The sequence below is a fragment of the Oryza brachyantha genome, chromosome 12, assembly GCF_000231095.2.
Source record: "Oryza brachyantha chromosome 12, ObraRS2, whole genome shotgun sequence".
In the NCBI taxonomy this organism is placed as follows: domain Eukaryota; kingdom Viridiplantae; phylum Streptophyta; class Magnoliopsida; order Poales; family Poaceae; genus Oryza; species Oryza brachyantha.
In genome coordinates this window covers 126,655-143,681 of record NC_023174.2, presented here as the reverse complement: position 1 = coordinate 143,681, position 17,027 = coordinate 126,655, and the positions used below count along the sequence as shown (strand labels likewise).

The 17,027-nt window shown below is 43.8% G+C and overlaps 3 protein-coding genes across 3 annotated transcripts; 2 read left to right on the top strand and 1 right to left on the bottom strand.

Annotated features, from left to right (window-relative positions):
• Positions 1-677: 677 nt before the first annotated feature.
• LOC102706510 (calcium-dependent mitochondrial ATP-magnesium/phosphate carrier protein 1-like) lies at positions 678-4,936 on the top strand. Its single transcript, XM_015842049.2, has 7 exons — positions 678-1,474; positions 1,735-2,152; positions 2,333-2,477; positions 2,940-3,055; positions 3,127-3,205; positions 3,507-3,740; positions 4,236-4,936. Exons 1-7 carry the CDS (start codon positions 814-816, stop codon positions 4,581-4,583), a joined length of 2,001 nt encoding a protein of 666 aa, XP_015697535.2. The 5' UTR covers positions 678-813; the 3' UTR covers positions 4,584-4,936.
• Positions 4,937-5,366: 430 nt separating this feature from the next.
• On the top strand, positions 5,367-10,059 carry LOC102700956 (endochitinase A-like). Its single transcript, XM_040529787.1, has 11 exons — positions 5,367-5,427; positions 6,158-6,325; positions 6,392-6,648; positions 6,735-6,802; positions 6,943-7,088; positions 7,194-7,297; positions 7,462-7,632; positions 7,938-9,184; positions 9,272-9,383; positions 9,565-9,645; positions 9,855-10,059. The coding sequence occupies exons 1-11, from the start codon at positions 5,421-5,423 to the stop codon at positions 9,933-9,935; spliced, it is 2,442 nt and encodes an 813-aa protein (XP_040385721.1). The 5' UTR covers positions 5,367-5,420; the 3' UTR covers positions 9,936-10,059.
• A 186-nt stretch (positions 10,060-10,245) lies between these two features.
• On the bottom strand, positions 10,246-13,001 carry LOC102705955 (pentatricopeptide repeat-containing protein At3g09650, chloroplastic-like). Its single transcript, XM_006663076.3, has one exon. The coding sequence runs from the start codon at positions 12,763-12,765 to the stop codon at positions 10,657-10,659; it is 2,109 nt and encodes a 702-aa protein (XP_006663139.2). The 5' UTR covers positions 12,766-13,001; the 3' UTR covers positions 10,246-10,656.
• Between the last annotated feature and the right edge of the window lie 4,026 nt (positions 13,002-17,027).

Genomic DNA, 17,027 nt, shown 5'->3' with positions numbered 1-17,027 from the left:
TGGCAATTCTGCCCTAATCTTCTCCTTGTTGAGCCGAAAACCTTGAGAATGTCAAAAAGGGGAGAGGGAGAGGAGCAACTTAACCTCATCAACGACGTTGAAGGATGTATTAAACGATACTAGGATGAAGGGGTAGGCAATGATGTTATGGCAGAGGGAGGTTAGCATAGCCAAATCGACACGACCAACATTGGCCTTCAAATACCAAGCCTAGGGCTATCATGGTGTGTCACGACGCTCATATCAACTTCTCTACGATGATGTTAGTACACGCACGTTGCTCTGTCTCATCGGTGTTAACCATAGTAAAGCATTGGGTAGGAGGGGAAAATAGAAAGAGAATAAGAGTGTTGCCGATACATAAGATTTAGAAATTTTCGATAGGTCGTTGTAGCGCACACGAAATATGAAGATTTTTTTTAGGGCCGGCTTGCTAAACAGGTAAATGAAGAGTAAAATTTAACCGGACTATTAGTAGCCATTTAAGTTTTTGTCACTGCTATATTAGTGGCGTTTAATAATTCATTACTCTTATGTATGTGTATTGTATAGGTTTGATACATACAGCTATGATTTCTTAAATGTTATTTTTAGGATCCTTATTTATTCCGACGAGTTTGAAGGTTTTACCCGAATATTTACTTTATTTGTTTAGACGATGCGGCCGGGCTCGCCGCTTCTCAGCCTCTTCCTCTTCTCCAGAATGTATAGTGAGATGTTGGTGGTGGCTATGGCTATGGCTTGCTGCTGCTCACCGGAGACGGAGAGAATTCACTCCACCAAAGCTTACTCAGGCAACCCTGAGGCTTAAGCATGTCACCTGAGCACCCTCTCCTCGCCGCCGCCCGCCACCGCCTCCGCCTCCGCCTCCCCTTCCCCTTCCCTGGATCCAATCCCAATCCCAATCCCAAGCAGCAGCAGCAGCGCAAGCCCGACTGCCTCCTCCACCTCCATGTCGTTGTCACCAATTTCCTCCACAAGCCCCTCTCTGGAGACCTCCTCTGCATTGCCTTCGACGCCTTAGCCCATAACCTACGCCTGCTGGACCACAAAGCCAAGGAATTCCAACCGCATCTCCACCAATTAGAGTCAGCAATCCGTGGGAAGAAGGCCGATTTCGATGGCTTCCTCTCCAATTTGGGTTTCGCCAAGGTTGGGGGCCATGGCATCACCGGCACCGGCACCGGCACCCCACCTCCAGCCTCCGTCTCCGACGACGACGACCAACCTCAAGATATTGTGACTGCTAATGATGATACTCCACCACTGCCACACAGATTACCTGTTCGCCTGCTCAACATCCCCTTGTCCAACGTCGAGCGGCTGCGCTCCACACTTTCCACGGTTTCACTCACCGAGCTGATTGAGCTACTTCCCCAGCTGGTTGGCAGGTCAACCACATCACCCGATGCCCATCCTGATAAAAAGAAGCTCTTCTCTGTGCACGACTTCTTCAGATATGCTGAATTTGAAGGTACCCAACCCACTACTTTAGACTTGTCATTCAGATTTCAGAATATGGATAACACAAATTTCCCAATGCCTCGGTACTGTACAATCATCTATACATAACTTGAGCTCCACATTCGCTTGCTGCTGTGTTACTACGACTGCCATCAATATCACTGAAATATTATTTCTGATATGGTTGCTTTGTTCTTCTATTGGAAATGAATAATGGTAACTCTTGCATATTGTTATCTTAACTTTCTCCTTTCGGCTTGCCTTCTGCAGGAAAGCGATTCTTTGAGGAGTTGGACAGAGATTGCGATGGTCAAGTCACTCTAGAAGACCTTGAAATTGCAATGAGAAAGAGGCGATTGCCGAGGAGGTATGCTCGGGAATTTTTACGGCGCACCAGAAGTAACTTGTTTTCAAAATCAATTGGGTGGAAACAATTTCTATCCTTGATGGAGCAGAAGGAGCCAACAATACTGCGTGCATACACAACACTGTGTTTGAGCAAGTCTGGGACACTTCACAAAAATCAAATCCTTGCATCTTTAAAAAGTGCAGGCCTTCCAGCCAATGAAGATAATGCTGCTGCCATGCTGCGGTACTTAAATGCAGATTCAGAACAATCCATCTCATATAGCCATTTTCGCAATTTCATGCTCCTGCTTCCTTCAGAGCGCCTTGAAGATGACCCTCGGTATGTTTGATATATCGTGTGGGAACAAATTTGCATCTTGAAACATTACATAGTAATCCTGCATGAAAGTTGGACATCTGATCAGGCATGGAAATAATATATTGTTTTTGGTTATCTTCTCTTGGCATTTGATACTAATCTTTCCACTTAACTCATTTCTTCAATTGCAAATGCGTTTAGGAACATTTGGTTTGAAGCTGCTACTTTGGTTGCTGTCCCACCACCTGTAGAGATATCGACAGGAAGTGTTCTGAAGTCTGCGTTAGCTGGAGGTCTTGCTAGTGCACTTTCTACCTCCATGATGCATCCCATTGATTCAATGAAGGTACAGAAACATGTTACTTTTATCCTTTTAGTGTGAACAACTTAATATGTGATTGCTTACCGTAGCATTGATTCAACTATGCCTTGATAGCATTTCTTAGAATAGGATGTCTTAATGATAAGAGTGATTGATGTCAAAGACCAACATACTAAATTGCACGATAATTATGGCAAGCACCTTCTACTACTAGCAAGCTCCATGGCAGTGGCTGGTATGCAATCAAATAGAAATACATATTGCACACTGGCCCTGGTGGGACCTTTATACTTGCAATATGTCATTTTGAGTTCATTCTCCATGAATAACATCATATTGAGTTTATTCGACAAAGCATTACCTACAGTGAACATAATGGCTAGATTTTACATTAGAGTCAATTAATCTTTATCTTTCTGGATGAGAAATCGTGCAGTTCCATGGGCACTTCTAATTCAAGCTTTTTCGTTTTCTGTACTGTATCAGACACGTGTACAAGCATCTTCACTTTCATTTCCAGATCTCATATCAACACTTCCACAAATAGGGATCCGAGGACTTTATCGGGGCTCTATCCCTGCAATTCTTGGACAGTTTTCAAGGTCACTGTTATTTCAGAGTTTTAGGGGCAAATTTGTATATGGACTGCATATTAACATCCTGTCACTTGCAGCCATGGTTTGAGAACAGGGATATTTGAGGCAAGCAAGCTTGTCTTGAAAAGTGTTGCTCCAACACTTCCAGATATTCAGGTATACTTCCCTATTCCTTGTGTGAAATTTGGATGTGCCACATTGACGCGTATATCTGGAATTCCCAACCCTCTGCTTATTAAACATGTAACCTGCCTCGAGCCCTCTGCTAATTAAACATGTTGATATGGCTTTTGACCAAACTAAGCTTATCAAGTAAGACCTGATTATTCTCACACAACTCAGAGCTAAGCCTATTTGCTGTGAAAATTGTCTGCCTGAATAAACCTGTTTAAAATTTGAGCAGGTACTATATTGGCAAAAAAAAAAAAAAAAGGATCATATGATGTTCCTTTTGCAGGTTCAATCACTCTCTTCCTTCTGCAGCACCATCCTTGGAACAGCAGTCCGTATTCCTTGTGAGGTTCTCAAGCAGCGTTTGCAGGCTGGAATCTTCAATAATGTAGGGGAAGCCATTGTTGGCACCATGCAAAAAGATGGTCCAAAGGGCTTCTTTCGTGGGACTGGGGCCACTCTTTGCCGAGAGGTTCCTTTCTATGTTGCCGGAATGTGCCTTTATGCAGAAGCTAAAAAGGTACTGTGAATTTTCTTCGTATTTTCTTTTACCATACCTTAAAATTGGCATTCTTCCATCCATATTTTTTTGACTGAAAGGCCTGCAGTGAGCTGCCTTTGTTCGATATTTAAAGCTTACTATCAAATCAGCAGATTTGAATGTCATGAATTTGAATTGACTGCAAAATGGAAGCACAATGGGGTTTTTCTTCTATTCATCTCTCTATAAACTAATGCCCTTGTACTTAATTATTTTACTTGTGTTATTTTCCTCAAAGGTGCCCAGAGTAGGCTGTTTTGTTTTCTTCTGGTTTTTATTTTTTTGTCAGTTCACTATTTTCCTTAGATGTTTAATTTTGCACGCATTAGGCATCAAAACATAGTTAAGTCAGTTGTTAAATATTTTCTTTTAATAGACTTTGGTTTGGAATATATAGTTTATGCTGCAGTCCCATTATATTTATAACTATGCCATGTGCCTTGATGAATCTAACGATCATGCCCATTATTGCAGGCGGCACAACATGTCTTGAACAGAGACTTAGAACCATGGGAAACTGTTGCAGTGGGAGCGTTTTCTGGAGGACTTGCAGCGGTTGTCACCACTCCCTTTGATGTGATGAAGACTCGAATGATGACTGCTCCACCAGGCACACCAGTCACCATGCAGTTGATAGTCTTCTCCATCCTTCGAAACGAGGGTCCTCTTGGGCTGTTCAAGGGTGCAATCCCTCGCTTCTTCTGGATTGCTCCTCTTGGAGCAATGAACTTTGCAGGCTACGAACTCGCCAAGAAAGCAATGATCCAAGCTGAGAGTGATTCCACAGACTCTCTACATGAGAAGAGAACCACATATGGCTGACATATCCAAATTCACCTGGTTATTCTATATGGTGTAAAGAAACGACAGAAGCCATGCAACAGAAATGTTTTTGCCCTTGTAGCCAAGAACTAGAACTAATTTTTGACATTGCCTTGTTGATACCTGTACCAAATACTAGGTTCTTATGTCCTTCACAGCGCAGAAGAATTATTTGTCGAAATTTCCATTTACATAGGCCTTTACACCACTGTATAGTAGATGACACAACTAGAGGAGCAGACATGCTGCACTTTCTTGCAGAGTTCATCTGTTAGTTATTCCTTCAACAATCTAAAGTTTTGGTGTCATGTTCTTTAATTTTCTTCGTGATTAATTAGATGGATTGCGATAATTTCATGATCCAAGCAATGTTGCCCTAGTTGTGTGAGATGTTAAAAATGCTACGAGAAGCACGTGCATGTCATATGACGTTAGCCTGGAAATTACACAGGTAGTAACTGATAAGTATTCAGACCTTGAACCTACAACAACGCCCAAAATTCAAATTGGGTTTCCCCGTCGCCGTCGCCACTCGCCGCCTCCTCCGCTCGAAGCCAGATCTGTATCCACGTTCTCCGCCCTTCTCCTCTCTCTCCCTCTCCCTTTCCCGTGCGAGCCGGCGGCGGTTTTGCGGGGTGGCGGCGTGGCTCTGCGCCGCGGCGGAGGGGCTCGGCGGCGGACAGGCTCGGGGCGGCTGCGGGACTGGGCTCTGCTCGGCGGCGGCGGTTCTGCTTGGCTTGGCACGCGGCACGGCAGCGGCCGCCGCTCGGCTCCGTTCCTGCTCCTCGCTCTGTCCACTTATCCAGTGAAGAAGAAGAACCGAGCATTCCTTCTCTAATGGCAGGTAGCTCCTCATTCCCGATCTTCTCGATTCAATGAATTACCTTGTGTGAATGAGAAATATTCATGTTTGCACTTTGTATTGACAGCAAATCTGAATCTGATTAGAACAATCTACTCTATTGAACTTGATATTTCTATTTTGCCAAGTAATGGTCATGATCCTCTAGTGATGAACTATTTAAATTGTCAAGTAATGGTTCTGTTCGTCTTGTGTAGAACTATGTATTGTTAAATTGTCAAGTATTCTCCACTTGTATTCACTTGTGATGTACTCATGTATTTGTATGAATCATGAACTATGAAATGCTGATGAGCTATGTCAATTTTTAGGCAAAGTTCTGTCATTTTTTTTTTCAATTTTTCTTAGTATTTTTACAAAACCACTAAATTACTTAGCTACTGCTATAGCCCACTATAGCCTATCTTAGCTGTTGGAGAGATGAACCGCTAAATGTCTTAGCCCGCTATTTTAGAACCTTGAAAACAATACTGGACTATCTGAGAAAGGCAATGTTGAAATTTGCAGTTGAGACTCATCTCTCTTTATTCAAATTCTCTCTCGCAAATACCTAGGGATCCAAACAGGACAAACTAAAACTTAGGCTCGCTTGATTGTGCATGGCCTCGCCGTGCCGCATCCCTGCTTCCAGTGAGCTCCCCCCTCTCCTCTCCGTGTTTGCTATCTAATGCAGTTCATTCCGGACATCCAATAACAAATTCTCTATGGCCAGGCAACAAACACAACATTATCTCTCAACATCAACACCACGTTTTGGATTGCCCAACCCCGCAGGAAGGCAATGCTGCGGATACCTCTAAAAGGAGGAAGAACAAACCTGCAGGGGGCTTCAATCTCAGGAAAAGCATTGCATGGAATCCTGCTTTCTTCACTGAACAAGGTACAACAATTCTTTCGCAACTACTCCATGCTTCTGGCAGCTGAAAAACCTCTATTCTTCTGGCAGGTGTTTTGGATAATACGGAGCTTTCTATGCTTACTGGCTCCCAAGTGAAGGCAACTAGGAGCCCTGCCTCTGGATTTTCTTCAACCTTTTCTCCATTGTCCAGACTAGAGAAATCTGGCAACACACCCGTGCTCAAGGAAGTCGCACAGAATTCTCGTGGAAAATTTCCTGCAAAATGTCTGAGCACAGAAAACAAAGGAAGGAAGCTGTTTGCTTCCTCGAAAGTTTCTGAGCAGGATGAACGAAAAGCACCTGCGGTCAGTTCATTGCATAGCACATGCTTTAGTTAACGTACTGCTATGGATAATCATGCAATTTTTGGCTCTCTTCTGCCCAACTGCAGGGAACACAAGATAAAAGGTCAGCAAAAAACATCCAAAAGTCCATACCTCGACCACCTGCTGGATATGCATATCCTTATGAAGATTCTAGCTTGTTGGATGTGTGCTATACTTTTCTTAACAAAAGCATGACCATTGTCTTGCAAATACTCTTATCCTTAGTTTCATTCTTATTAATTACAAGTGTTGTTAGTCTTAACTTAATTATACACAGAAAAAAGTGCCAAACTCAAGTGCTACGGCTCAAATATCAAGAATACCAAGGAAGTCTCAACCTTCTCCTTCTGTGGTCTCTAGAACAAGAAGTACCTCATCTGTGACTGATGTTCCCAAACCAACAAAAAAACCAGCTACAGGTAATCTTGCATATAGACATCTACGGCTATATGTAACTTAAGGTTTTCAGCATTTTTTAATGTTATTATTATTACTAACTAATTCAACACATCACTATTTTTCAGCTAAAAGTAAGTACACACATAAAGTAGAGGCCCCCCCACTTAAATCGGAGACTGAGAATCCATCTGTGGGTAAATCTTCAGGGCCTACCATAGGGAAGGACGCGGTGAGTGATAGCATCAATTACATTTTAATTGAGGGGAAACTCTTATTTGATGCACTGCCACTTTGATGGATACCAGTGGATATATCAGATCTTGCCCCTATGTATATTCTACTGTATGAATTTGAAAACCACAAGGGATGTTACATGCTTGTTTACTTGTACAGGTCCCTACGGTTACTACCACCTGTGAGGAAGCTAGTTGTTCCGGAAAATATAAAACTTTTTCACCAGTTTCACAAGATAAACCCTCCAATTCTGTTGTTGTCCCTGTACCAATGTCTGCTAAGCCATCAGCCCTTCGGATGCCTTCACCTTCAGTTGGATTTTTTGCTCAGGTAGTCTTCTATGCTCTTTCATACATGATGCAATGCTTCCATAAAAGTTGTATATGTGGAATATGAGGTGATGTGAGAATTGTTGTAAAAAGAAGAGATGGCCATCCTACCAGATGTATGCCTGAATTTGTAAAAATTGGGGAAATTCGGCTTTGTCCATCATACAAAATGGTTTTCTAGGTTTGAATCTGTCATTTGATTCTTTCCATTTTTTTTTCGGGGGGGGGGGGGGCATTCTTATATGTCCTGATAATTCTCTCCATGTGAAAACTTCAATACCTCATATTTTTGACTAATTATTTCAGGGAAAAACTTCTGCATCACATGGCAATACTGCTCAAAATCCAGAGAAGTGCTTTAGTGGAAATATTTCATCACTCAGGTATAAGCAGCCTGTGGATCTAAAAGGCAGATTCCATCTAACAAAGTGGCTGCCTTCCAATCGCTCTGTTTCTTCCAATATTCCTGCGCAACCTGCCACTAGTGACATCACTCCCAAAGTCTTAGCCTCTTCTTTTACTGGTTTTGAGAACACTGATGCTTGTTCTGTGAAGCAATCCTTGTCAGAAAGTATTATACCTTACTCAGTAAACTCTGGGAATACAAATATTCAAGAAATTGCAGACGATGGTTTTTTGTTGGCTGGAAATGGAGCGACTACACAACAGTTGAGCTCTGTAGACAATAATGGTGCCAGCAATGACATGCCCAATGAGTGCAATGTTGTGACATCTGTAGAACAGCATACTATCAAGGACGTTGAACCTATTGAGGGCACCAATAATCTTAACGTTATTTGCTGCTCAAGCATTGAGCTTGAGCCTGCTGAGGGTTCTTGTTTTCAAGTCGTTTGCTCCTTAAGCGAACCTACAGTTGGGAGTAAATTGACAACATCTTGCATTTCTTCTCCAGGGTGCACCCCAAATGATTTAAATTGTCAAGGCAAGTCTGATTGTGAAGCAACAGTTAACCTGGAAAATTCACTTTCTGGAGAGACACCTGGTACAGTTTGTTCATCAGAAGGCAACAATTGCACTCTAGCTACTAGTTCCTTGCGAGATTCCCATTCCTGCTATCAGCAGAATATGTTAGTTCAATCTATACACTGTACAGATCAGATGCCACAGTGTGATAGTTCTAGAGACCCAAAACCATCTTTAGCACACATCAAGTTAGACTCGAATGATTCTTTGTGTAGTGAAGTTCAGTTAACTTCTTCAGAAGGACCAAATATTGATATTGAAATGGAGCTTGACACAGATGATGCATTGGATGCAACGGTAGCTCCGCTGTTGCATGTAGGGGGTGAATTTGACATTGATTACAGGAGTGCAGAATGTTCACCTATGAACCTAGCAGTGCGCTCCCCTTATGTAGATCAAGAGGCACGATCTACCAATTTGATTGAAAAGGCAGATATTGAAGGTAGAACAGAATCACATCATTCTTCGACCAAGGAAAGACGGCCTTTGTCACCAGTAGAGCAAGATACTGATGACAAAATTGAGTTTGACACCAAGAAGATGTCTTCAGAGGGTGTATCAAATATAGAGTATGCCTGCATCGAATATTTAATGTGCAAAGTTAATCGTCTTCAATTACATATTGCATTGATAGTGCCATTATTATCTTCTTGCAGAATGAATAAGCCAGTGGGTAAATCAAGGACAAATACCATCAGTAAAGATCATCTAAAAAACTTGGTTCCGTTTACAGAAGAATGGCTTGCTGTCATGGAGGCTTTTGGAGAGGTCAATTCACTTGACACCATAGACATGTATCTTCAGTTACACACCTGCTTGCTATTGTTCTATTTGTATGGATCCAGTCTAGTGTTTTGTAAGAGAGGACACGCTCAGTTTACGTCCCTGAAGTTCAGCTCGCTATGTAAGTTTATGAGGCTTGCAACTGAGTTTGCTTATGTTTTGGCAGGAAGTTTTGGAACAGAAGAGTGGTGCTGTGCAAAATTCTCCTACCGACAAAGCTGCTCCAGAACCTAGTCCGTGGTCGCCGGTACGCCTTTCTGTAATGAAAAGTTGGGGAGGAAATTCATGCAAACATGCCTTATTATTATCATTCAGCGAGTGCATGTGCATCAGATCCAGTAACACAAAGATGTAGCCGGTGATTTTGGCATAGGATTAGTACTTGCCGTTAATATTTATAAGACTAAGGTTAATTAGGTTGACTGATGAAGACGCATCCCTCATGATTTCCTGCAGGTTAAACGGAAAGCTCAAGACGTCGGGCCATTTGACTGTACCAAGTACTCCAAAAGCGTCCGTACAAGTGACTCACCTTGACCGAGAGCAGTGTCTTGAGGTTAGAGAAGTTTCTTTCTTGCCTACAACTAGCACTAATTGTCCTTTTGTTCTACTAGTTAGTATGTACTGCTCCGTCAAAAAAAAAAATCAGATTTCTAAGTTTTTTCTACAGAGCGTTTGACCATCCGTCTTATTTGAAAAATTTATTAAAAAATTGAAAAAAATTAATCACCAACAAAGTACTATTCATGTTTTATCATGTAATAATAATAAAAATATAAATCATAAAAAGATTTCAAATAAGACGAAGAGTCAAAAATTTAATAAAAACACATGAATTGGTTTATTTCGGACCGAGGGTGTAATTGCCTAACCCTGTACCTGAGACATTCACTGCGCTTACTTGCGCAGCGCACATTCTGTAATCTGTACAAGGAACATTGTTCGGACCACGTTTCAGCCGAACGCTTGTCTTGCAAATAAATTAATAATAAAGGGAGCGGAGAGAAGCTCTCTGCTCCCTCAAAAGAAACCCTCTCTTGTCAGTTGAGCACCCCTTGCCTTTAGGCCTTCTCAGATCATTTCTTGAAACTCCATTCTTTTAGAGCACGGAAGTTGATTCTAATACTTGCTTAAATAAAAAAAATATGTCGTTTAGAACAAGAATTTTGTCAAACTGGTAAAATTCTGACACTATTTTTTTTCATCATGTAGAAAAATATGTTAAGATTTCGCACTAGTAGCATACAGTATATGCTGCCTAGGTGTCATGTTCCTGAAGGCGCCAGTCGGTGGCGTAGTAGGAGTTGGGGAGGCCGAGCCAGAACTTGAAGGCCTCGGCGGCGCGCTTCCTCTCCCGGCGGCGATCCTGCCTGGCCTGCGACGCGTGCTTGCTGGTGAACATGCGCGAGTGCAGCTCCACGTACATCCTCTTGTACTTGCCCTTGTTCGCCTCCAGCCCCATCTCCTCCATCCGCGCCACGATCTCCAGCGCCTTCCGGAACAGCGCCGCCCGCACGCACACGTCCGCCAGCGCCTCCAGCACCTCCCCGTCCACCTCCACCTCCTTCCTCTTCCTCTTTATCTCCTCCCACAGCAGCAGCGCCTCCCCCGGCCTCCGCGCCACCGCGATCCCCTTCGCCAGGCTGCCGTACGTCGCCACGTCCGCCTGCACTCCCCGCGCCCTCATCCTCTCCACCACCTTCTTCGCCGCCTCCACCTGGCCCTCCCGGCAGTACGCCTCCACCAGCATGTTCCACGCTGCCCGGTCCACCGCCACCCGCGGGTCCTTCTCCATTTCCTCGAACACCTTGTGCGCCACCTTCGGCTGCCCCGACGCCGCGAACGCCTTCATCAGCGTCGTGTAGCTCACCGCCGACGGCGCGATGCCCCTCCCCCGCATCTCGTTGAACAGCGCCACCGCGCCCGCGCTGTCGTCCGTCAGCACGCACCCGTCGATCAGTGTGTTGTACGTCACCACGTCGGGCTCGATGCCCGCCTCGGCCATGTCGACGGCGAGCAGCTCCCTTGCCCTGCCCACCTGCAGCTGCTGGCAGTAGCCCTTCATGAGGACGTTGTATGTCACGCGGCTGGCCGCCACCCCTGCTCGCTCCATCTCCTCCAGCACGGCGCGCGCCCGCTCTATGTCCCCGGCCGCCACCAGCGTCGATATCACCGTCGTGTACGTGACGTGGTCGGGGCGGCTGGCCGGCGCCGTCTCTCCCTCTCGCTGCATCGCGCGCATCATGGTCACCACGTCCTCCACGCGGCCGGCGTTCATGTACCCCTTCATGAGGGTGGTGTACACCCGCGAGTTGGGCGGGTACGCCTTGGGCAGCAGCGGCACCGCCGTCTCCTCTTCTTCTGACGGCTTGACGACGATGTCATCCAGAACAGAGCTCTGCATCTGCTGCTGCTCGGCGCTGATAATTTGGTGGTCTGCTTCAGCTGCGACCGCCCGGAACAGCAAGCAGATGTCGGTGCGGCGTTCGCGCATGGCCTGCACGATCCTCTCCGCTGTGGGGATGTCGCCGAAGCCGACGTAGGCGGCGACGAGGGAGTGGAACGTGGTTGCGCAGGGGGCAAGGCCGGAGGAGAGGATCCGCTCGAGCAGGCGCGCGACGAGGTCCTTGCGGCCGGCGCGCGCGCACATCTTGATGACGACGTTGTAGGTGAGCGCGTCGGGTGGCGCGCTCCATGTGGGCATCTGGTCGAACAGGTGGCGGAAGCGGGCGCAGTCTCCTGCGTCGGCGCAGGCGCTGAGTGCGGCGTTGAAGGCGGCGGTGTCGGGGAGAGAGGTGGTGCGGTCGTCGGGGGCTCGGCGGAGGTGGTGGAGGACGGCGTCGAAGAGGCGGAGCGCGCGGGCAGGGGGGAGGCGCGCGAGGGCGGCGGTGTAGGCGCGGCGGTCGGGGAGGAGGCCGCGGCGGAGCATTGAGATGAGGAGGGAGTAGGCGAGGTGGGGGTTGTTGGAGCGGGCGGCGGCGGAGGCGGCGAGGGAGAGGGAGTTGGCGTCGAGGAGGTGGAGGGCCCCGCGGGCGCGGAGGCGGTGGAGGAGGGTGGCTGCGCGGGACGATCCTTGGTAGGAGAGCTGGGCGAGGAGGCGGGAGGCGGAGACAGGGGAGTCCGGGAGGGAGGGGTTGGAGGCTAGGAGGTGGTAGGCGGCGTCGGTGTGTCCGGCGCGCAGGAGGGCGAGGAGCTTGTGGTCGTCGTTGGAGCATTGCGAGGATGAGGATGAGGATGCAGCAACAACGAATAGAGGAGGGGTGTTGGGGCCGGGGCCGGAGAGGAAGAAGAATTGGGGTCTGTACTGACAGCGTTGTAGCAACGAAGCACTAGTATTACTGGAGCTGCTACTGGTGATGGTGGTCATACTCTTCTTCTTCTTCTTCTTCGATCGATCGCCGGTGGACCGTGGGCGGCGGCGATGGAGGAGCAGAGCAAGAAGGAGAAGAAGATGACGCTGACGTGTCCAACTCTCGGCTACTGACTTCCCTAGTCCTCCTACCCCTAGTGTAGTGTAGATTGATTCGGCTCGGCCCGGCCCATCATACTACAGTTGAGATTGACCAAACCGAATTATAGGAACATGCATGTAACAACGCTCTGCCCATCATTAATAAAAGCGAAAATGCCTATGATCATTGCCTCCTTTTATTTCATTCATTCATTGGATTGTTGGATCATCTGCTTACCTTAGCTTCCAAGCCTATCTACGTCCTGTGTTGCCATCATCATTGTGACCATGATCGACATTGGAACTAACCTACGAGTACTATTCCTAAGGCCGTATTAGTACCAATTATAAATTTACACTCATATTGTCTTTCCTTAAACCTCATCATACTTTTATACATATACAATCGGACTACTACTCTTCCATTCTTTAACAAATTAAATTGCAGCTTTAAGATTTGGCAGCTCACTGCTTTATTTTTTAAAATTTTACATTATGTTCATCGCCCGTAGCGTATCTATGATTTTAAGTTTAAGTTATTCAACTTGTATAATTTTGTTTAAATACCATAAATGTACCATAACAAAAATAAAATACATGTTTAAAATTAATCAAAAAATCGCCATCACATATTATTAAGGGAGTTTTTCCCCTTTATTGGAGTTAATTTTTACCTATTTCACATACATATATGCCCTACGTTAGGTTTTGTTTGGGTGATCCCGGGCCTACCCTAGATCTGCCACCGTTTATATTGTATTAAAAGGCTACAAGCAATTATTTCATAAATTGCAAGTCAATTGATTGCAAATTGCAAAATAATAGCTTTCTTTTAAAAAAACAAATTACTTATAATACTACCATAAAGACATGATAACACTTCCTATAGTTCATGACAAAGTGTATAACCATTGTTTCTCCAATAACTTGTAACTGCATGTAGTCCTTGACCAGAAAACATGATATCCAAATCAGCGGTCGATCAACCGATCAAATTCTGGTCACATTACCACTAACGACTATTGTCAACCAAACAGAAGATAATGTCAGAGAGTAATTAGACCATAAAAAGGTCTTCGACTAGATCTTGTCATTGGCATAACCATTATAGTCGATCTAGCAAAGGCACCTCCAAAAAAATCATGACACTTAGGATGTCATCGTCACTATCCTAGACATCATGAAATGGATTTTCACCCTAAAAGTCGCCCTTGAGACACAAAGAATCATCTCTAATAAGGTGTGTGGCGTCCATAGACATCACCGATGTCAATTGGATGTTGTCGCAGTACCCGGATTTGGTTGTTGTGTAGCTCAAGATAGTAATGGGCCAAGGCCCTTGGGTCCTTTCATAACCCTATTCAACCTTTAAAAATTTTAGCTCAAAAATTTATAAAATTTTTGCTCATCCTATTTTAGACACACCCCTTAAATTTTATTAGCAAAACAGTTATACCCATTACCACCCCTACATGCACATAGATCTAGGCTATTGCCGGATATGGAGAGGTAAATGAAGACGAAAACCTAACCAAAAGGTGAACTTTGCCGCCATCTGCATCACCTTACATAATGTGAGATCCCCGTCATCCCAGCCACCAACCACTCCTACGCACCTGATCTAGCATTTCTATGGCGCCTAGTTGTGCCTGTCACCATCGTAGCCACAATAGGTTACTGACTACATCATCAATGGCTAGGAAGAACCCTTACTCTATCGATAAGCCTAGAGGATCCACCACTCCATCAAGGTGTCCTCCACCCACCACCCTGCCCTTATGCCATTGTCCCGACTACCTTCTGTGGCGCTCTGTTGTACCAACCTGGCCACAACTAACACCCATGCACAACCCTTCACCCCCACACCAGGTCCAAGCGCACTCCTCCTACAGATTATACATTTGCCCAATGTTATTGTCCTAACTCTCCACCTGGCACGAGGCTCACTCTCACGGCGACAAGGGTAGCGGAAAGATGGAACAGATAATAGTGGTGGTTAGGTTTTAATGCCGCCCAAGCCACCCACATGGAGGCACTACCCATCACCACGTCACATAGCAAACACACAGACTTATCTATTATTTATGCATTATCTCTTTTTTACGCACAAACAGATATGCATATGAATTATTGTTATTATAATTTTGTTGAAGCAGCTGCAACATAGATGACTAATAACTGTGTTGCATGCGTACATATACTTCCTCTTGTTTAATAATTTCTATTGTTTTGGATAACAACATGATTTCCAAAACCTATCTATGACTATAATTTTGTATTATAATATATAAATAAATACATACTTAATTTTATTAAATTACATTTTTAAGATTCATCTATATATATATATATATATTGTCCTAGTGTTCAAGGTAAATAGTTTAAAGTTATTAATAGTCATAAAAAAAATAAAAATTTAACGCTCGTCTTATTAACTATGGAACTAGAGTGGAGTGGAGCAACTAGGCTAGCATGCTCTTATTCCCCTTTTTCGTTATTTGGGAACTTGAATAATTGATAGTGTGGCAGCTGGGTTAGCATGCTCTCATATTCCCTTATTTGTTCTTTGGGAACTTTAATAATTGGTAGTTTGGTCAACCTCTTGGTGCGTGCAGTCGAGCTTTTTAGCTGCATCATCCATGCATCTGGGTCCTCTGGCTCTGGAAAAGGCTAAAATTAAGCAATCTTTCGTGCCCCGCCCGGTCTCACACTCTACCGCATGTCCGCATCCATGCATATACCTTTGCATTCTCTCGTATGGTTCAACCAAATTATAGCCTAATGCGAGCCTTTTGCTTTCATTGATTAGATGCAGCAACAAATCCTCTAGACACAGAAAATTGTAGAGTTACTGATGTTTTTAATTAAAATTTGAGTAAACATCATAAAGTCACATATATTATGGACTAAGTTTCACGAAATCATACGATTTTTGGTACATGGTACATAAACCACACATATTATGGTCACGGAGTTTATAAAATCACACTTTTAACCAATTATTCTTTATCCACTGTAGTTACGAGTAGTATAATTACAAGTAAAATTATGTCATATTTATACAAACTGTAGACACCTGGGATAAGTATTTTTTTTATTTTGTTATAGTACCAAGTTAAATTGGTTGATGATGTGGTTTAGTAAGTCTTGGACCTACGTGCCACGTGCTAGAACCCATGAGGTTACTTATAAATTTATAATGCTTTCTTCTGACTAGCCTTATGTATGGAAGTAAAAGTGAAAATTTATAATCCTTTCTTCCGACTAGCCTTATGCATGGAAGTAAAAGTGAAAATCCATCTCGTAAGGCAAAATTTATATCTTTAAAATAAACATTTATTTTTGGCTCTTTCTAGGCCCTGACTTTACGGAAACAAGGTACAATTTCTCATGAACAGGCTATGTTTATGGTTTAGTTATTGTGCTCCTTGAATCTTCACACATATTATAGAATCTTCACTCGAGTATATGTATTTTTTTGGCCCCAGTCTCAGTCATGAAATATTGAGCAAAAGGTTGGTTTTCATATGTTTGTGCCAAGATTAGTACTCATTAAATGAAATTTTGTGTGGTGAGTTTATATTGATGTGTTTTTAACCCAATATTAGTACTTGTGAAAGTTTGAGACAAAGATTAATGCTCAATTGTTTTTAGGCCAAAGTTTAAAAGTCATCTATGTTTTGTACCATGGTTAATAATCATGAATTTTGGAATATTCTTGGACCCAAGGGTGTTCTCCTTTTTTTTTTTTTACACTCATGTGTTTTTGCGCCAAGGACTAACACATGTATAGTCTGACCAAAGGCTAATAAGACCAAAGTTAATATCGATAAAATTTTAGACCCAAGGCATAGCTCATGTATATTGGTGTAAAAGTTAACATTCATGTATATTTTGGCCCAAGGTTTATAATTGAGCAACTTTGGGTTGTGGGCTATTAATCGTTTAATTTTTTTACTAGGGTGCATGCTTATGAAATTGTTTATCAAAGGTTAATATCCATGTGTTTTTCGGCACAAAATGAAACCATTAAATGTTTTAGCCAAAGTACATGAATTTGTTTTTTCATCGTAAGGTAAATCGATTAATTGCCTTTTTGTTAGGTTAATGATCATGGAATTTGGGCAAAAGTGTGTTTCGATATTCACATGTTTCTAAGCCTAGCTAGGTTAATTCTC